Below are 21,536 nucleotides of genomic sequence, written 5' to 3'. Positions count from 1 at the left end.
AAATAATTTTTTGTTTTAACAAAAAAAAAATTAAACAGGCAAGGAAATGCTTTACCTCATGAAAAGAATCATCTGCGATCCCATGCTGTAATGTCTGTATACTCTCTTCTGCTTCCTCCCCTGCCCTGGAGCTGTGGTGTGATCAGACCATGTTCCTGTACGGTCAGACACAGCCATTCCACAGTACACAACAGGGGCACATTTATAAGATTATCGCAGCACAGGAATATTTTATTTAAACACATCCAATTGTGGAACTTATTATTCAAAGATGTATTGATTAAAATGAACTTTGTTGGAAAACCCCTTTAACTATTGAGTGTTTAATGGTTCCCATAAAATTAACTTGATGCACAGCAGCGTTAAAACCACGTTGTTGGGCACATGCTCGGAAACCCTAAAGCAGTTAAGAGGTGACCTGTACATAACTCGGGTGGCTTCTGCTTGCTCTCCATACTTGAAAGTAGAAAACAACGGCAGCCATACAGCCGCTATAATGTTTGAAAACATGCTAGTGAGGGCAGCTTCAAGAAAATGACCGATGGCTGTATTCCTAAAGCCACTTCACCATACTAAAACACGGTGGGTGCATTGGCATCTAAAAGCTGCATGTGCACATACCCCAATGTGTGATCAGTCACTAGGTATTAACAGCCTGGCAACCAGGCTCAGCACGGTGCGAATAACACTTTTTAATTTTTTGTTGGAAACCTAAGATTTGTCTATATCGAATACGAAATAGGAATTGTCATATATTCAGATTTTTCAAGTTATTGTGCTGGTCTGAGCATTAGGATTTCCAGTGCTTATCGTTGTGTTCCGGACTGTGGTCGGATATCCCTCTTGACTTATTAATCATTTTTCATACCTGAGGGAGGTGAAACCAGATTAGGAATTGTCAGAGCGTAAAGGAGAGATCTAGGTTTCTGCCATAATAAAGAACTTTATTTGGAGGTGAACATTGTTACAGGTAACACCACATACAACAGACAACATGTATAGAACGGATTACAAATGTATCCTCCATTCACAATACAAATACATATCTACAATTATGGCACATCCAGTCTGTAATACACCAGGCTTCTGCTGCACAGATTTACACCGAAACAGAATCTAAAAATATATAATTATGGAATTACATGGAACGTAACTTGCCACATTTAACAGTATTTCACTTTTGTAAATTTTGATAAATTTGCCCTTCTCTTGCCAACACTCCACCCCCTTTGGTGGAGCTGGCTGAAAGTAGTGTAAAAATGCTGAAAGATGAAAAATGGTAAATGCACATATATTTTGCAACCTTTCAAAGTGTTTTACACCAGAAACCAGGCAAAAAAAACATTGATGAATCAGGACCAATGTGTTCATATTGGATTTATGTAGAAGCAGATAACACTCATGGGACCGTAGTCAGAGCGTTATGTCAGTATGGTTATGTATGACAACTGTAGCAAAGGATTAGTGGTAAGTAGGCTATCATTAATCCAATCTGTTTCTATGTGAAATGACTGCACCCCCCCCAGCGCATGTTAAATGCCGTTGTCTGAGACTGACATCAGCATTTTACAGATTACAAGTAAAAATCTTAAAGGGAATCTGTCAGCACATTTTTTGCTATATAATCTGAAGACAGCAGGAGATAGGGGCTGAAACACTGAATTCAGTGATGTCACTTATTAGGATGTGCTGTTGTTTACTTACAATAAAGGGTTCATCACCAAGTGATTATCATTGTTTGCTAGACTGACCACGCCCCTCCTCTGATAAGCAGATCACTGTCAATAGACTGTGTACACAGAAAGCTGTGGTGTGGGCGGAGTTAGTTTTCTGAGCTGTGCTATAGTCTACATCTATGAACTCTGTGTCACAGGTGCTGCACCCAGTAAACTAAGTAATACATCATTTGAATCAGGGTCTCATTTCCTATATTCTACTGTTCTTGGAAGTGGTAGCAAAAACCTGTGACAATTCCCTTTAATTTTAAACTACTGGAAAAAATTGGATTTTTGGGCTCTTTTTATTTTGTGCTAATTTTTATTGTTTTTTACCATACGTGGTTTTCATAGGATTCTCTGGGGGACCTAACTTTAGGCTGCTGTGTAATGCTGTGAATAACACCCCCCCCCCCCCTTCTTAAAGACTATAAAAGTTAGCACTAAATAAAAAGGCCCATATCTCTGAAATCATATGGCGGCTAAAAAAAAAAAAAAAAAAAAAAGTTACCCAGAGGAGCAGCAGGAATAAAATACCGTGACAGTCCTCTTTAAATACAATTCATTTTCCATACTAAATTCAGATAAAAATTTTATCCCCTCTAAGTAAACTGATCCAAAAACCTTTCAGTAGATTTAGCAGGGGGCAGTCTGTCTTTAGTAATTATAAGTAAGCTTGGCAAATGTCACCGATTATGTGATAACTCCTTTCATGCAAGGTCAACGGCAGAAGCCTCAGGTTTTCAGTACTTCAGGTATAACATTTTAAAAGGACAAATTATACCCAAAAATCTAGAATGGGGTCCAATTTGTTGTGGCAGTGTACAGATATGCAGTGTTCATCTCTGATTGAGCAGGGTAACACACCGTGACTGAAATAGGAACGTGATATCGCAAATGACAATATTCAACTAAACCGTGTAGGTGACAGGAAAGTCTATGTCAATGGCTGACAGGTGGGACTGAGAAGAATATGAGGGAGGGATATAATTCTGCATATTTGGGATATGGGAGTAGAGGGGCTGCCAGTAAGCGGAGGTCAGGGATTTACAGTTACAGTACCACACAAACAATAACCCTGCAGTGAAAAACATCCCCCCAGCACTTCCAATGGCAACAAAGACTGAAATGTCATAGGTGAAATATGGCCCATATTTGTTGTTTAGGATATTGTTATAAAATATGACCCAGGCGGATGGCGTGATACTCATGGTACCTGCTAAGCAAAACAGCATGCCCGCCACAAGATGGCAGCCGGAACTGTTGACAAGACACTTGACAAGCTTCAGACTTGGAACAGTGGAGCTGAATGTGGTATTGCATATTCCTGTCAGACACAAGATGAGGGCGGCAGCTCCTGTCAGGATACTGAAGGGGAGAGCAAACTGCAGGACACGGATATCCAGCTGGTCCACACTGGCATACCACTCCGTGTCATAGATCATACATTCCCTGCTCCACTCCAGCCGAGTGCACTTCACCCATAGCCCTATGCTAACTGTCAGGTTCTTCTCATTCCTGTTAAATGTGTACAGTTTCATCAGCCTCCACTGGGGCAGAAGAGTGGCGGCAAAGAGACCAGAAATGGAGGCTGTCCCACAAACAAAAGCGAATAAAGTCACTGCGTGCACCTCCTGGCAGCCCATTGTGAGCAGGATGAAAACTGCAAAAAACACAATTTTTATTAGCTTTTGTAATACTATTATGTTTATTTTATATATCAAAATTGGACATGTTCTCCATAAATAGGGTTTTATGGTTCAATAAATTGCAGCCACCGCTGTTTTACCCTCACCCTGTGTGGTCCGAGAATAGTTATGCCCACAATAAAAGAAGAGTCCATGAGGTTTCAGCTAGCGGACCAGGGCACCCGCTGACCCCCCGTGTCTCCACAGACATGTTCTCCATAGATAGGGAATAGTGATAAGATTTTTTTTTTTTTTTTTTTTTAAATCAGATTTATATAAAGTGAGAAAAATGTGCAAAAGAAGTACTTGAATTTATCTGTGGTATTAAAAGCTCAGCTTAAGGGCTCATACTCACATGTGAGAAACTCTGTTGAGTCTCGCATGTCAATACCCAGCATTGCCGCCGGCACCCGGATCGGAGCATTCAGCTGCATGTATTTCTATGCAGCTGAACGCTCAGATCCGAGTGCTGGTGGCAGTGCCGGGTATTGACGTGTAAGACTCGACAGAGCTTCTCGCATGTGAGTATGAGCCCTTATTTAGTTCAATGAAGCAGATCCACAAACTGCCGGTGTTTTATATTGTACAACTCCTTTAACATAGGAGGTCCTTTGGCTGGTTCAACAATTTGTATCAAAAACCGTAAAAGAAAAGTAGCAATATTTAAAGCAGTGTTCCAAGTATCAACTTCTCACCTATCCCAGCATAGGTGGGAAGGTTGTAATCACTGGGATCTCCAACGGCCAAAAAAACGGACAGTGCTCATCTGTCTCCAGCAGTCTCGAAGAATGGAGGTATCACGCATCTGTGTCATATGGCTATATAATAAGTTTTTATTTTGTGGCAAACCCCTTCACAAGGTTTTCCAAGGCTTGACAAGACGTCAATAACAAGATGTATGATTGTCCCCCCAAAAAAATCAGCTGTAATCTGTGAGGGAACTTGGTGACAAAGATGAAGTATTAAGCACTACACTGTTCTTATTGAAATTAATGGACTTTACAAGTAATCATTAGGTTCTCCAGTGTGGAAGAACAGGCTAAGAAATGTGACAACACTTGTTTGTGACATAATTAAAGAGTATTCCAGAGGATATTAAGTACATGACACAGGTGTGACTCCTACTTGTGTATATCACATTAGGCTGGATTCACACATCCATGTTTCCGAATATGATTGAAATGTAAGGACATATATGAAGAAATAAGAGTTCAGGTCAAGAGACCCGCAGCCAGTCTACGCTCGGACGGTGAAAACAGGATGTGTGAAACCTACCTTAGAGTATGTGAACATGACTATTTTTCCAAGCGGATGATGTTTAAGGAAAATGCTGGTGTTTTTTTCTTGAGGCCTTTTTTGACATTTTGACTGGCGGAGGTTTTTTTTGAGTGTTTTTTTTCCCCAATGTTTTTGGGGTGCCTTTTTGCACAGATTTTATGCACCAATTTTTATTTATTTTTATTTTTTTTTTAAAAGTCCATTCAATGTTGAAGAAATTGCTAGCGATTTTGGAAGAAAAAAAGTGCTAAAAAAAAAAAAAAAAAAAAAAAAAGATATAGGGTGTCATCAGAAAAGAAGCGCCAGCTCACTTCTTTTAACCACTTGGCATCTTTGGGAACCTGAAGCAATTAAAAAGATGCTCAAGACTGAAGACATGAAGGGCAAGTTGTCTACATATAAAACATATGTTAATTCGTTTGAGCGCTTCGTTAATGCCTTTTCAGGTGGTTTTCCTAGTAGAATGCACCTGAACAAGATGTCGTGTCCACTTACTCTCAGATTGTGGATAATTTGAGGTTGTTCCTTACTAGAAAAGTGATTAAAATATGGTATAACCCCAAACTACAAAGCAGAATGAAGTAACCCTTTCTTCCAAAATCACATCTGTAATTGGCTAGCACATTACTTTTGTTTATAGCTTTCGAAACCTAAAGCGGATGAAGAATATACCACTAAACATGACGTTACTCTGACCTTGAAGAATCAGAATATTTAGATGGAAGAAAACAGAGAAAATATCACAAAGAATAAGGGTGTAGGACTCACCTTCTCAGGCTTGCAGTTCCTTCAGGCAATGCACAACCCTGAACGTTAAGCAGCAGTCAGATCTTTTCACAGCTCCCGCTCTCATCAGACATGAAATAGTGTTTCCAACATTATAGATTTAAGCCTGTGCTCCAGTATTCACACCGTGCGCGTAATCACTGGTATTCTGGTGGGGGGGGGGTATGTGGTGTAATAATAGCTTTGCAGTGCTGCAAGACCCAGATGCAGCTCCACGCATGCTGTACACTACTACATCATTTCATATAGGAACATGAATGCCAGCAGGCACCTGCCACCCACACAGTACAGGCTGGAGAGCTGCTCCACTAGGTCACACTGCACATGCCCAGCATCCTCACAGGGGCATGATGGGATGGCAGTCTCCCTAGAACCTGCAAGATGCAATTACATTCTCCAAGACTGCAAATCCCAGCATGCTCTCTTCTACAGTATCTGCTTAGGACGGTCCTTACAGCTGCAGAGACTATTAGCGGACATGCTGAAATAGGAGGGGGGAAGCTGGTGCTACAACAAGCCGATGAGAAATCTGCACACCGGGCGGCTTCTCTGTAGACACATTTACATAGAAGCAACACAAAGACTTAACATTGCTGCAATGTGGATTAACATCCTTATAACACTGCCAAAAAATTCAAGTAACACGATATCTGTTGTGTCAGAAAACAGTACCAATAACCAAACGGGACTGTTCACAACACAAGAAAAATAAACAGTATTTAAGTTTGGGGGAATTTATTTTTTTTGAATTAGAGATGAGTGAATACATTTTCAGGTCCCTGATCCAGCAGCCAATTTATTACTCTGTGACCACTAGACAAACCACGTCCTACCTGCCGTTATTTGCAACACCTCCTGGATTAGCTGGCTTGGGACGACGTTGCACCAATCCAGCTAACCAAAAGAAGAGGCGGTGATACCAGTAGGTTGGCGATGGTTCACAAGGCTCTCGTCCTGTGCAGGGCTGTGGAGTTGGAGTCGTGGAGTCTGAGTCGGTGCTCATTTTGGTGGAGTCGGAGTTGGAGTCGGTATAAAATGGACCGACTCAGACTCCTAAAATATATAATAAATTGGGTACAGTAATTCAATGCAGGATGTGCTGAATATTTTTTCATAGGAGTTTGGGAAAGTTATGAAATGTACTATAAATGGCTGTTCTATTCCTGATCTAAGGCTACATTCACACACAGCGTTTTTCCTGTGTTTTTTGAGGATACGTTTTTCAGCTGCAAAAGCTGATCATCTTTTTAAAAAACCGCATCACCTGAAAGGTTTTTGAGCTCATAGATAATGTTTTCAATAGCAAAAGCAGATTAGAAATCTGCTCTATCCATTTATCCATATCTGTACCAAAAAGAATGAAAACCGGGTAGTACACCAATATATATTCTGTTCTATCTAAATATCTTGATTATTGGATCATAAAAATGATTAAATGTCTGAGGTTCACATTGTACTACAATAAATTTTTCACTTAAATATAAGCAATATCTGTGGGAGTCAGAGTCGTGCAGTCGGAGTCGGTGTAAGGGAAATTGAGGAGTCGAAGTCGGAGTCGCAGGTTTGGCTTACCGACTCCACAGCCCTGGTCCTGTGGTCACCAGATACTGAGCTAGTTGATGGACCAAAGTTCTGCAAACTTATTCAGTCATCTCTACTTTTTAATAAGCCCCCCCAAAAAATCCCTATGAATAAAATCTCAGTCAAAAAGTGATTTTTTTTTATTACATGGCTATTCTTGTAAAATTTTCCAGCCTTTGACCTTTAGGTAAAGAGAAGTGTTATGCTCTATAGTGACATGCAGCGTATGACCATGCCAGCGCAACTGTCCTGTAGTGAAAATAATTTGTGAAGAGAGTGTAGGAGTCTGTCCCAAAGGCAGAGAAAGCGAGGAAGACTGTGGCCTGCACCAAAAGTTCCACTGGGAGTGCAGCTCCAAGTTCTTGCAGCAGCTGCGAGCAAAAAATTATGGACTGTTCATAGTATGATAAACTGCTAAATATTCTACATTACCTGGCCTAAATCCAAGGTGAAGGACCTTTTGTTTCCAACTGTAAACTGATCATCAATCAGAGGTTTTCAGTCGCACCATGTCATCCATGTAGCCACATCAAGGCTTTATTTTGTACGAAACCATAAACAAAAAAAAGAAAAAAAAAAAAAAAAAAAAAAAAAGCAGAATATCTAGCTTCGTAGGTGAAAAAAATATCTAGTTTATTTCCAAAAATTTAAAAACATACTTGCAAGAAATTCATGGTGATCTAAAAGCTATGCGTTTCAAACACAGACGTGTTCTTTTCATTGGCTTTGAAAAAGAACACGTCTCTGTGTTTGAAACGCATAGCAATATATCAAGTCACCAACAAATGATTGGTCATTTAAAAGTTTGCTATGAGCACTGCAGGATTACTTGCTATGAGCACCAATCACCGGGCGGCGCTCATAGCAATCCAGTAGTGACAACCATAGAGATCTGCTGGAGACCGCTGATTGTCTTGCTAACCCATCAGTGACCCACGATCACGTGACAGAGTCACCGATAGGCGGGATTTCCGGCACACTTCCCAGAAGCGCAAGTTAAATGTCGCAGTCAGTCCCCCCTATGCCAGGCCCTTCACTGGCTTCCTATCGCCCAGAGGCTCCAATTCAAAAGCCTAACCATGACAAACAAAGCCATCCACAACCTGTCTCCTCCATACATCTGTGACATGGTCTCTAGGTACCAACCCGCACGCAACCTTCGATCATCTCAAGATCTCCTTCTCTACTCCCCCCCTTATCTCTTTTTCCCACAACCACATACAAGACTTCTCCTGTGCTTCCCCCATACTCTGAAACTCCCTGCCGCAACACATCAGACTCTCACCATCAACGGAAACCTTAAAGAAGAACTTGAAGACCCACCTGTTCCGACAAGCCTACAGCCTGCAATGATCCTCGGTCTACTGAACCACAGCATGACCTGCTCTACCCTCTCCTACTGTATCCTCACCCATCCCTGTAGACAGTGAGCTCTCGCGGGCAGGGTCCACTCTCCTTATGTACTTGTGAGTCCCTTGTCTTACACGTTTATTATACTTGTCTATATTTCCCCTTTTCACATGTAAAGCGCCATGGAATAAATGGCGCTATATAAATGCATAATAATAATAATTTAACTAGTTAACAGCCGTGGCTGTTGGAGGCACATGTCAGCTATTTTGAACAGCTGACGTGCCGGAAAACATGTGGGCTCAGCGCTGGAGCCCACTTCAAAGGGAAGGAGTCTGACATCGGCATACTATAAAGCCCGATGTCAGTAAGGGGTTAAGATTTTCCTTCACTAGAACTAAGGGGCCTAAATCAATCCTTTAAAAACAACCCCATGCTATTATCAATCCTCCACCAGACTTTAGTTAATGACATTTGCCAAACCCAGATCTGTCTATTAGACTTCCAGATAAACTTTATCCAGTCACTCCACAGGACATGTTATCATAGCACCACAGTCCAGTGGTGGTGTGCTGTACGACACTCCATCCGACACTTGGTATTTTCCTTGGTGATGCAAGGCTTGAATGCAGATGCTCAGGCATGGAACCCTGCCACAAAGCTGCAAATGCACATTTTTGTGCAGTGTGAGGGGTTGCCATGCTTAGCTGCTTCCTCAGGTAGACACAGGAACCCTTTGATAGTGAAACATCTGCTGGTTTATTGAAGTCAGCACACACCCTTGCAGGGTTCAGAAAACAAAAAAAAACAGAGCCTTCCTGGCTTAACAGAAAACAAAGTATAACAGAGTCCTTTGCTCTGCAGCAGTCAACCTGCAGACATCTGGCACTGTCCCCTGCTCCTCCTTGGAGCCTAGTGGGAGTACCTCTTCTCCCAAGACACACACACTCTCCAGACCAGTTTTTTAACCTAGACCATGTGATGATCACCTGACCACGACATCATCACAGGTCCTGCTAACACACATGCGGTGTCAGCTCTGCAGGAAGAGATATGGTAAGCACTCTACCTCCCACGCTGAGTGCTCACAGAAAACCAGCCCATATATGCAGCTTTCTTTAGCCCTCCCAACACAGTGTGCTGGAGGAAAAATATCCTGGTTTTATACCACTGACTAGTGATGAGCGAGTGTGCTCGCTACTCGAGTTTTCCCAGCATGCTCGGGTGTTCTCAGAGTATCTTTGGCATGCTCATAAATTAAGTTTGATTCCCCGTAGCTGCATGATTTGTGGCTGAGACAACCTGAATACATGTGGGGATTGCCTGTTAGACAACCTGAATACATGTGGGGATTTCCTAACAGGCAATCCCTGCATGTATTCAGGCTGTCTAGCAGCCGCAAATCATGCAGCTGCGGGGACTCAAGCATAATCTACAAGTATGCCCAAGATAAAAAAAAAACCCGAGCATGCTTTGAAAACTCGAGTAACAAGCACGCTCACTCATCACTACCACTGATGCCAACATGTACAGTGACATATCTCCCCTTGTATACTGTGCCAGTGACCCTGTCACAGCAGATATTAAAGGGACTAGCCATACAAAATGACTGTTCAAACCAAGTACAGGTTTTTGATGTCCCCTTTCCATAACCAGATATTTAAAGTGCGCACCTTCCCATCTACTTGTTTTCCATCTCTCTCAGCTCATTCTTTGACTCTATAAAGCCACAGCTGTCAAAACAAGAGGATGGGTTGAGATACAGTAGAGGGAAACCAAGTAAGGTGCATTAGGTCCCTTTCACACGTCCGTGTCTCCGGTACGTGTGGTGACAGTTTTCACAAGTACAAGAAACACGTACACACGTAGACCCATTCAAATGAATGGGTCTATGCAAGTCAGTGTGTTTCCAAGGACAGTGTGTTCGTGGTCAAAACACGCCAACATGTCCGTTTTTGCCATCACCGACGGCTAAAAAAACCATCCCGCACATGGAGAACACACTTTGATGTCCTCCGTGTGACACAGACGGCCGCCAGGGAACAGTACTTACTGTAGCGCTTTTTTCCCGGCGGCTGTCCGTGTGGTGCTGATGCGGCACACGGTTGCCACACGTAGTACACACACAAACATCTCCAGTACCAGAAATATAAGGACGTGTGAAAGGGGCCTTAAACTGTTAGACTATGACTAAGGGCACTTTGTTGCCCTGAAACAAGTCAGTCTGTTACTCATGATGAATAGCTCTTACATCTTTTAATTCTCCTGAAGAAGATTTGACATTTTAAGTAATGTGGATGTGTCATTCTCCATTCCTAAATCTATATTAGGTGGGAGGGTGCACTAAACTGTTTAGCCACACCAAGACTGCATGAGACACCTATGCTGGGTTGGAACAGTCATTTTGTGCTGAGAGTCTCTTTATTGTCAGAAGAGGTTTTGAACTCTGCAATTAAGTAAGTACTTTAGGTGGTCTGCCAATTTATGGCTTTGGGTACTAAACACTTCCACTTTTCAATAAAAAACACTCACAGTTGATTGTGGAATATTTACCAGGGTGACTTTTCACAATGGTGGCATCCCATTACCAAAGCACAATAAAACTCAATGAGTCTTTAGAACTAGTCAATTTTGGTAAATGTTTCTAAAGGCGGACTGCATGGTGAGGGTCTGGATTTTATATACCTTTGGCAATGGAACCAAATGAAAAACATGAGGTCAATGAAAAAGACGTGTGCCCCATGATATTTATCCCTATTGTGTCATCTGACAGTGTTTTATTTTCCCATCTATAGTGTCATGAAGAAGTAGGTCATATCCTAAAGAAGTTCCATTATTTTGAAGTGGCCATTTGCTTTGGTTTTTTTTCCACCCAAGGAGGATCAATAATATCTGTTTTTTAGCATTCCCACTCTATTTGTTCATAACAAGAGAATTGAGAAGTAAATATTACTCAATATAAAATTAGCCAGTTCTTCTTATGCAACACCTTAACTTAATTGTGAGGATTGAGTTAAAAGTTGAGACAGTCACATTTATTGGCTAGCAAATAATGCAGATTACAAATAAAGGCTGTCATCTATACAATCAATTTCACAAAATGTACAAAGTCCTTGGCCTATAGATCAAGATCAAAGCCATCCTTTGCCCTCTCTAATCAGTTTTATATAGTCTTTTGTCTACAGTTAACAAAAATTCTACATGTACTTTTAAGCTAAGACTCAATTTTCAATTCTATTAAATGGCTAGTAAATGTAGAAGTTAAATGGATGCTGTAACTAATGGCTAGACGTATATACAATGGCTTGCAAAAGTATTCTCCCCTTGGCTTTTTACCGATTTGTGTGTTATGTATCAGCACTAAATCTAGGTTGGTACAGTGAAGTGAGATAAACAGGCACAAATTACATTTATGGGATAAAATAACTAAAAATTGGCATGTGCATTCACCTGTTGCGATGACGCCACTAAAAATTTCTGGTGTAAGCAATTACCTTCATAAGTCACATGCTTAGGTGACAGGAAGTCCACCTGTGTGCAACAGTCTGTCATTATATACACACCTTTTCTGAAAGGCCACAGAGGCTGCAACACCATTAAGCAAAGAGGCACCACTAACTAAACACCATGAAGACCAAGGAGCTCTTCAAACAAGTCAGGGACAAAGTTGGTGAGAAGTACAAGTCAAGGTTTAGTTATAAAGAAAAAAAAAAAAAATATATCCCAATCTCTGATGATCTTCCGGAGTGCCATCAAATGGAAAGAACATGGTACCAAAACAAACCTGCCAAGAGAAGGCCACCCACCAAAACTGTCAGTCCGGCCAAGGAGGGCATTATTCAGAGGCAGCACAGAGACGAAAGGTAACCATGAAAAAGCTGAAGAGTTCCCCAGCAGAGACTGCAGTATCTGTCCATATGAACACAATAAGCCGTAAACTCCATAGAGATGGTTTTTATGGAAGAGTGGGCAGAGAAAAGCCTTTATTTACACACAATAATTGTAAGAATCGTTTTGAGTTTGCCTAAAGACATGTAGGAGACTCCTCAAAAGGTATGGAGGAAAGTTATGTGGTCAGATGAGACCAAAATTTAAGTTTTTGACCAAAAAGGTAAACACTATGTCTGATGCCAAACCAAACACACCAGGAACATCATCCCCACAGTGAAACATGGTGGTGGTAGTATCATGTTGTGGGGATGTTTTTCGGCAGCAAGGACAGGGAATAAGGTCCGATTCAAGAGGAAGATGGAAGGTGCAAAATACAAGCATGTTCTTGAGTAAAACCTTTCACTGTCTCAATGATTTGAGACTGGGATGGAGGGTCACCTTCCAACAAGACAATGACCTTAAGCCTATTGCTATAGGAACACTAAAGTGCTTTAAGGGTAATATGTAAATGTTTTGGCATGGCGTAGCCAAAGCCCAGACCTTAATCCAATTGATCATCTGTGGTCAGACTTGTAGATGGCTTCCTCAGGTGAACAGCAAACTTGAAGGAGCTGGAGCAATTTTTCACTGAGGAATGGGCAAAAATCCCTGTGACAAGATGTGGAAAGCTCAGAGACTTATCCAATGTGACTTGCAGCAAAGGAGGATCTACAGAGTATTGACTTTAGGAGGGTGAATAGTTATGCACACTGAAGTTTTCATTTATTTTGTCCCATTTGTTGTTTGATTTAAAAAAAACAAAAAACAAACAAACTTCATACTTGTAGGCATGTTCTTTACATGAACCGAATCAAACCCTCAAAAAAAAGTGAAATTAGATGTTATGAGGTAGCAAAAACACAAAAATGCCATTGGGTTGAATACATTAGTAAGCCACTGCAGGTCATCAACGAGTATTGGAAAACGTTTACAAAGGTCCAATTGCCTGTACTTTTGAGATGAAGGAACCATTATCATCATGAGCCATGTTCAGGGTCAGAGTATAAATTGGGCTGTGAAGCCGCATGGCACATTATAATGTTTATCATACAGAGAGAAGATATAGTAAGACCATGATACAGAGGTTGTCCACCAAGCAGAAGATCATCAAGAACAATGCTCTATTGTTTTTCTAAATGTGGACTTTTTGATGGGCAACAAGGTGGGAGCTGTGATTAAATGTTTTTCCGCATGTAACACAAGCATAAGGCTTCTCCCCTGAATGTGCCCTCTGATGAATGACCAGATTTGAGCGGTGAGTGAAGCTTTTTCCACAGTCAGTACAGTCATAAGGTCTTTCTCCTGTATGAACCCTCTGGTGGGTCACCAAGTTGGAGCTGATGCTAAATTTTTTCCCACACTCTCCACAGCTGTAAGGCCTTTCTCCAGTGTGCACCCGCTGATGAGTCACAGCGTTTGAGCTAGTACTGAAGCTCTTACCGCATTCCATACACATGTAGGGTCTGGAACCAGTGTGGACTCGGAAGTGAGTTACCAAATTGGATTTCTGGGCAAAACTCTTCTGACACATAGCGCATGTGTAAGGTTTGTTTTTTTCAATGGCCTGGTCTTGAAGATCACAATCAAAGTTATCTACTTCATTTTTCACTTTTCCCTTCCCAGACGATTGCTTTGTTCGACCATTTCTTTGACTTAATAGTGGATGACCTTGTGCTTCTTTTGTTTTACCAGAGAAGTTTTGTGTTACTATCTGATCTCTTGTCTTTTTACTGTCAGACTTAAGATTTGTGGTTCTGTTGGATTTAGTCACTTTGGATGAACTTCTTATCTTCTTTGATTTAGACTTCCCCCAGTTCTTTTTGGTCTCATAATCAGATGCTTCCATTTTTTTGTTTTTTTATAACCAGCGAAAATTAGAGATCTAATGCCAACCAGCAAAGACTCCCAAGACTGAAAAATAGGAGACAGAAAAGAAGATAAGAAGCAGTCAACAGTACTAATGAGATGAAATCCATCAAGCTCTGTGCACATCTAGGCTGTGGTGTCTGTTATAAACGGTGCTCGATCATTACACATCGGCAGCTGCGACTTATAACAGGATCCGTCTTTTAGCATAGGGCACTATTTTAAAAGAGGGAATCTTCAACACAGATGTGAACACAGCCTTAAATGCATTATTCACTCCTGTAATAAAGCCATACAAGCTACAAAAGAACTAACATGTTACAAATAGTATCTATATATTCCATAGGAGTCCGGTGTAAGAATCTGTTAGGGGGTATCTACAGGTTGATCTATATTGGCCAATTAACAACAGTTATAATATTTTATTAGCCCCTTGTAAATGGGCCTTTAGTAAGATTCTTTGTTCGGGGAGTCTATTGACCGATCGGGAATTTACATCATATTCGTAAAATCTTGGCGCAGACATGCCACTAGCCAGCCGACAAGAGCAAACTGCTCATTCTTGAGTTAATCGTTGTCGACAGCACATTGTTCGGTGATAGCAAGGGATGTGCTGCTGAATAGAAGCATGCTATATGTGGAAGAATGGTCATATCAATGATACATATACTGTCGCATTTACCATTAAAGAATTTCTGATCAACCTGTATCTAGTTGACTGGCGCTTGTTAATGGTCAAATAACACTCCATGTAAACGGGCCATCAGGCTGTGTTCACATCATGTTGGAATACCATGTTCTATATATGAAATATACTGAAAGGGTCACGTTAACAGACCAAATAATCGTCAACATTCTTTTTACTGTATAGATTAACATAATAGACTCCACTTATATTCAGAGGATTCAGTAGGAAAATATAGAGCACTTTTTCTACATAGCACCCCATCATCGACGTATGCACTGAGAAAACATCATATATTTACCTCTGACAGAACGCTCTAATGTGAACAGAACAACTACCTCTCCCATTCTTACTTTAAAGGGAACCTGTCACCCCCCACCTGTCGACTTTTATAAATAGCTCCTCATACCTGTAATATGTCCCTTAGGTATGGTGTGTCCCCCTGTATCAGCCACCTAACACCTGTCCATCATGCCTGTCCGGTGTCTCGGCGCCACCCACCATCTGTCCATCATAATGCCCCTGTGCGTCGCTGCATCCTCCTGCTTTGAATACTGGCGCCTGCACTGTGACAAGAGCTCTCGCGCATGCGCAGTGCGTGCTGCCCAAGAACAGAAATCAGGCTATTGCGCCTGCGTGTTGTGGAGGCTCCAGATCCCGCCCCGCAGTGTGTTATGATGACTGGACGGCCAGGGGTGATGAGACCCCCTTTTTCTGACCCCTCATCTATTTTGAGGGGGAAACGCGTCGGGTCCCGTTTCCAACAATGGCTGATAAGTATCTTTACTGCACGTTGTATTTGGCAGATTGTCTATGAATGGATGCTGAGGTGAAATTGTGTACCTCATGATAAACAGGTGTATTGATAAACCTGTTTTTTGCTGCAAGAAATACTGCACAGTCTATGCATAATAGTATGTTTGTCTCTGCTTCTGCTATTTTGTGGCGGACATAGCATTTTGAGCTATATGGGGCTATTATTTATTGTTACCCTTTTTGTTGCATAGAATACTGGGCGATTGCATACCTCTGCTTTTTTTCGATTGATATTGTGCAAAGAGCATATTTGCTTTGATATCCAAGCGGTTATGTTTTCAGGATTTTAGTATTGCTCAGGTGATAATTGCATCACCTGTACAATACAAGGGAAATCCTGAAAACATGACCTGTTGTGGACCTTGAGGACTGGAGTTGGGGAACCCTGCAAGTCTCAGTGTGCGTCCTGATTTTGGTACGCTTGTGTTATATGTGCCGCTGAGCATTTCAGTCTTTTTTCAGATTATAGAATGGGGGATTAAACCCAGGTGTTTGTCTATTGCAGCCTGCTATTTTTGTTACTATGAGATAAGTCCTATTGTAGCTGCATCTTCCAGTATTTCAGTTTAACCCCTACGTAGACAATTTTTTTGAAGAAAAAAAAAAAAAATTTTTTTGAAGAGGGTATTAAGCCCAGGTTTTTGTCTACTGCAGCCTGCTGTCTTTTTGACTATGAAAAGTTATATTGAAGCTGCATTTTTTTATACTTATTGCTCAAACTCCGAGATAAGACTGCATTTTGACTATGAGATAAGGTACTGTCACACTTAGCGATGTACCAGCGATCCCGACCATGATATGACGCGGTCAGGATCGCTGGTGCATCGCTAAGTGGTCGCTAGTGAGCTGCCACACAGGCAGATCTCAACAGCGACATCGCACGGGTCGGGGGTCGCTACTTACCTGTCAGACGAGGCGATCCTGACGTCCTCCCGCCCGGCTCCACGCGTCGCTCGTCCTCACAGCAGGAAGCGCCGCAGGAAGCAGACGACGAGAAACAGTCCAGCCTGTTCTCGCGCGATCAGCGATAACCAGCAGGGGAGCCGGTCGTAGGTAAGTATCAGACACAGCGATATCGCTAGCAATATCGCTATAACGTCACAAGTTATAGCAATATTGCTAGCGATATCTCTTAGTGTGACAGGCCCTATAAGGTTTACAGCACTATAGCACTTTTATATGAGACCTATTGTCTCTTGACTTTTGTTTTTCGGTACCATAGGTGTGAGTGTGCGTTTTCTTTTCGTGTCCCTTTTTGTATATGTAGGGTGGTATAGGGCGTAACTAGGGTCGCCGACGTTGAGCGGGGGCGCCATATCGTCTACAACTAGGGTGCCAACCTCCGCAGTCAGGAAGGGTCATTTTAGGGCCCACTAGGGCATTATAGTTTTTTTTGCCCCTTTATACATTTATTTCTAACATTAATTGTCTATATAAGTGACTGACCTTTTGACCCCCTGGTATATAGTCATGTCCAATTTTATGGGTTGTTTTAATGATTCTATTAAAAGCTAAATTTTAAGGGGTTTTTGGTGCTTTCTGGTCTTGATATTTGATTCCTGAACCCTGAATATTCTCGCTTGAGGTTTTTTTTATTAAAAAGTGTAATCCCACATTTGTTTTTTGTTTTGCTAGGTTCACTAAATGCTAAAACTGACGTGCCATTATGATACTCCAGGTCATTACAAGTTCATAGACACAAAACATGTCTAAGTTCTTTTTTATCTAGGTGGTGAAAAAAAAATTCCAAAGTTTGTTAAAAAAAAAAAGTAAAAATTGCACCATTTTCAGATAACCATAGCGTCTCCATTTTTTGTGATCTCGGGTTGGACGTGAGCTTATTTTTTGGGTGCCGAGCTGATGTTTTTAATTATACTATTTTGGTGCAGATATGATTTGTAATTCTGGCGTTTTTCTCATCATGCTGTATAGCGATCGGGTTAATTTTATTTATATTAAGAGATCAGGCAATTCTGAACGCGGCGATACCAAATATGATTATGTTTGATTTTTTTATTGTTTTATTTTGAATGTGGCAAAAGGGGAGTGATTTTAACTTTAATATTTTTAAGAACTTTTTTTTTTACTTTTAGCATGCTTCAATAGTTTCCATAGGAGACTAGAAGCGGTCATATCCCACCGGGCGGTGCTCATAGCAATCCGTCAGTGACAACCATAGAGGTCTACTGGAGACCTTTGGTTGTCATGCCAACTCATCGGTGACCCACGATCACGTGACGGGTGGGGAGGGGGGGTCACTGATGGGAGGGATTTCTGGCACACCTGCCGTAAGCGCATGTTAAATGCCGCTGTCAGAGATTGACAGTGGCATTTAACCTGTTAACAGTCGTGGGTGGATCGCAATTCCACCAGCAGCTGATAGAGTAACATATCAGCTGTTCAAAACAGCTGACGTGCAGGGAAAGATGTGGGCTCAGCGCCGGAGCCCACAGCGGCGTATTATTACGCCCGATGTCGGAAAGGGGTTAAGAATGGAGTCACACTAGCACATGGCATTGGATGTGATACGCTAATCACACTTGGCTCCAGCTCTGCTGCGAGTGACTGTGTTAGTACTCTGTTCTTCCATCAGATAATCAGAGCATCTGTGGGAATCGCACTGCGCTCGAGTAATATCCAAGTGCAGAGTGATGTTTCACACGCACCCACTGACTTATGTGTGTGAGCACAATACAATTTTCGGATGAGAAAATAATTGCAGATATGAGCTGCCCCATAGTATAACATTGGGCTGAATGTAATCGACTTTTTATCAGATTGCACGCGTCCGATTACATAGCAAGTGAGAGCGAAACTTAAGGGGTTCTTGTATCAAGGTTATGAGAGAAGCAGTGATTGACAGCTACACTCACTGTAAGGCCATGTTCAGTATCTGTAAGCCAAAACCAGGAGTGGGTGATAAATTCAGACATTGCAATCATTGGAACTACCCAGGAATTTCTGCAACAAGGCTGCCATGTGCCTACACCTTAAAGAAAAGTCGACACAGTGGATTTACAAATCTGGGACATATCAAAGTCAAGTTGACTCATGGAACTCACCTGATGCTTTTCAAGGGTTAAAAAAAAATTGACATGTTGTGGACTGAAAACCCATACCACATGCCAATATTCTGCACGGATCTGACTAGTTATTTTGATTCATTATGCCACACTGTATAAGGGTCTCCTATAATGTGCAGAAATAAATAATCACACACCCGGGGGTCCGAAAGCTGGGGCCTCAGTGCTGGGAATAAAGACATGAAGGTCATTGCACCGGCTATCATTGAGCTCAATGGGAGTTATTGTAGATGGCGGAAATCTGTGAGGAGGAATAGAAAAGTTAAAGCTTGAGGAAGACTGGGTGCTCAACACCGGCCCCGACTCAGCTTTCCCCAACTCCGGACCCTATATATGGGTGATGTATAAGGCTACTTCAGGGTTCTCCACCGTACAAAGTGACATTTGTGTCGGCCGATCGTAGACGAGACGTTAGCGCGGAGGAGGGGTGAGGGTGCAGAGGAGATGAAACACTGACAGGAAAAAAGGTCATTTATTTTGGTATTTCTGGAGGGTACTATACTGACACTCTCAGAGGACCCCCTGATAGCTGTATAACACCCACTACACACTGTGCCCATCCCCCACATGATAATCTCCACACTAACCACTACCACAGCTCTGCTACACTCAGGGACAGAAGCAGCTACTGCCAGGCAGAACATGGAGGAGCCAGCGAGCGCAATGGTCTCCCAGCCCAGCAGCTGCACACACGCCGGCATCTCCCTGCCCCAGGACGCCAATCCTACCTGCGCTCAGGAGCCAGCCTTTTGTGTATGCGCTCATACAGCAGAAGGATTGAAAACTGCCAATTAGAAGGCTGGCCACGCAAGGCATTCTGGGACGCGTAGTCTTTTTGTGCCTGAAAATTAGAGATGAGGACTACAACTACCAGACATCTGAGGAAATGAAAGCCAGGGTATGGCTGTGGCGCAGCCAATCAGCGAGCGCCGCCGCCGCCTTCACGTTTACGCTTGGTGCTGACTAATATAAACGCTGCTGCCGCCTAGCGGTGAGAGGTCATCTATGCTCTGCAGGCAGAAGCAGGACAGGCGGGCCTCGACGCCTCAGTGTTTGCAGACATGGGTCTTACTTTATGGTGGCAATTTGATGTTTGAAAACTGTTACATGGCAAAAAAATGCGGCCTGTAAGACACTACGGAAATGGAACAGTGCTTGCTGCATTTTCTCACACCTTTTCCCAATTTTGGTGGTTTTTGTGGTCCTTAGTGTCCCGTCCCCCCCCAAACCCATCTTGAGCTGTGCATAACATGATTTTCTTCTGTTTCCCATAGGCTTTTCTATAAGCACTGTAAATGTATAACAGGGCGACAAAGAATTTAGGGGAAAAATATCACATTAAACATTTGTTTTTCATAAGAACCCCCTCTCCCCCTCACAATAAGTTACCCCTATCCATGGGATGACGATAACGTGCTGATTGCTGTGGGGGCCAGAAATAGCCAAGCACTGCACTTGCCAGTCCCATAGACATTGAATGGAGCATGAGCCGCACCATTAGGCCGGGGTCACACGAGAAACTTGCACGAGTCTCGCGTCTCACTACCCGGCACTCGAGACCGGAGCACTCAGCTACATAGAAATACATGCAACCGCACACTCTGGTCCCAAGTGCCGGCAGCAGTGCTGGGTATTGAGACGCGAGACTCGTACAAGTTTCTCTCAAGTGTGACCCTGGTCTTAGGGACAAAGCGGCAGAGCCCGCGCTGAGAGCTCTAGCTCCCTGATCTCAGAATCACAAATAGAAACCAACAATCAGCAGGTTATCGATACCCTACCATGGATTTTTTTTTATTACCAATTAAGAAAGTTATCCTGTTCAGCCCTTTCTTACTTTGAGAATGTCAATGAGAACAATAAGGCTATGTGCACACGATGTGGATTTGTTGTGTTCTTCTTTCTGCTCGGAAATGCACCAAAAAAGCAAAGGATTACTAAAGCAAGGTTAATCAATGGGAATCCAGAATTGTTGTGCACATGATCTGGAAAACTCTGTCCTTATTTGCAGCCTTTTGTTTTCCGCAGCTTGTCAGTTCTTTTCGCGGATCTGCAGCGTTTTTCACCCATTGACTTCTAGTGAGTCACTCAAATCTGCAGCAAAAGCGCAGATGTAAAAAGGTTTGCGGATTTGGTGCCAAAAATGCAGCAGATTAGTCAAAGGAAATGTCAGAAGGAGGAAGAGTGTGTGGGCGGAGAATCTAGAATAGAGCCTATCTTGGTTGAAGCACATCAACAATGGAGGTTGAACTTGAAAATGACATCATTTTTTTAAAATAATATATCTTTATTGAGCTAACAAATCTGAAAACCAATAAACATGGAAATCCGCATCAAAAACGCATAAAATCTGCACAAAATGCACGGAATTTCCACTGCATTTCCTGCCAAGAGATGCAGAAACCGCACAGAAATTTCCTCAAGCAAATCCGCAATGTGCGCACATAGCCTGATAGCTATGTAAAAATCTGTACGTACAGAGTCAGCCCAATACCTTTTGTAAAGAATATATGGCATAGTTGTCACCTGAGAGCCAGTGTCCAGCAAAGCGTTCATGGGGATGCCGTCAATCACCACTGGGAGGACCAGTCGTCGTCCAACATACTTGGTTCGCCAGTTCTTTGGGCCTTGTGCTCCTACTCCTGGGGGTTGGCCCTCTGCCCCAGTAGTTGCTCCTTTAAATAACAGAATCTTGCGATGTGGCCTGCCTTGCAGCAGCGACGACAGATGGTACGTCCATTCTAGTCATAGCGATCGTTGT

General features: G+C 42.4%; 1 protein-coding gene across 3 annotated transcripts; it reads right to left on the bottom strand.

The window, feature by feature from the left end:
* Positions 1-923: 923 nt before the first annotated feature.
* On the bottom strand, positions 924-19,656 carry LOC141069663 (claudin-12-like). Of its 3 annotated transcripts, none has more exons than XM_073559438.1 (2): positions 19,507-19,656; positions 924-3,378 (listed from the first exon to the last, which is right to left on the bottom strand). In XM_073559438.1, the coding sequence occupies exons 1-2, from the start codon at positions 19,592-19,594 to the stop codon at positions 2,627-2,629; spliced, it is 840 nt and encodes a 279-aa protein (XP_073415539.1). In that variant the 5' UTR covers positions 19,595-19,656; the 3' UTR covers positions 924-2,626. The 3 variants fall into 3 exon arrangements, with proteins under 3 accessions (XP_073415539.1, XP_073415540.1, XP_073415541.1); XM_073559439.1 differs by lacking the exon at positions 19,507-19,656 and adding an exon at positions 7,481-7,564; XM_073559440.1 differs by lacking the exon at positions 19,507-19,656 and adding an exon at positions 5,450-7,370.
* Positions 19,657-21,536: the final 1,880 nt, after the last annotated feature.

This window comes from Dendrobates tinctorius, unplaced genomic scaffold, assembly GCF_039654945.1.
Source record: "Dendrobates tinctorius isolate UK_male_01 unplaced genomic scaffold, ASM3965494v1 ptg000270l, whole genome shotgun sequence".
Lineage (NCBI taxonomy): Eukaryota > Metazoa > Chordata > Amphibia > Anura > Dendrobatidae > Dendrobates > Dendrobates tinctorius.
The sequence above is the reverse complement of the archived record's forward strand: the minus strand, read 5'-3'. Positions and strand labels throughout refer to the sequence as shown.

Bases quoted from the DNA above. Each gene is read 5' to 3' on its own strand.
- LOC141069663 (XM_073559438.1), bottom strand. From the start codon at position 19,594: ATGCCTTGCGTGGCCAGCCTTCTAATTGGCAGTTTTCAATCCTTCTGC. The intron at 3,379-19,506 runs GTAGGATTGGCG...TGTTTTTTGCAG, and splicing joins AGGCTGGCTCCTGAGCGCAG to TTTTCATCCTGCTCACAATG.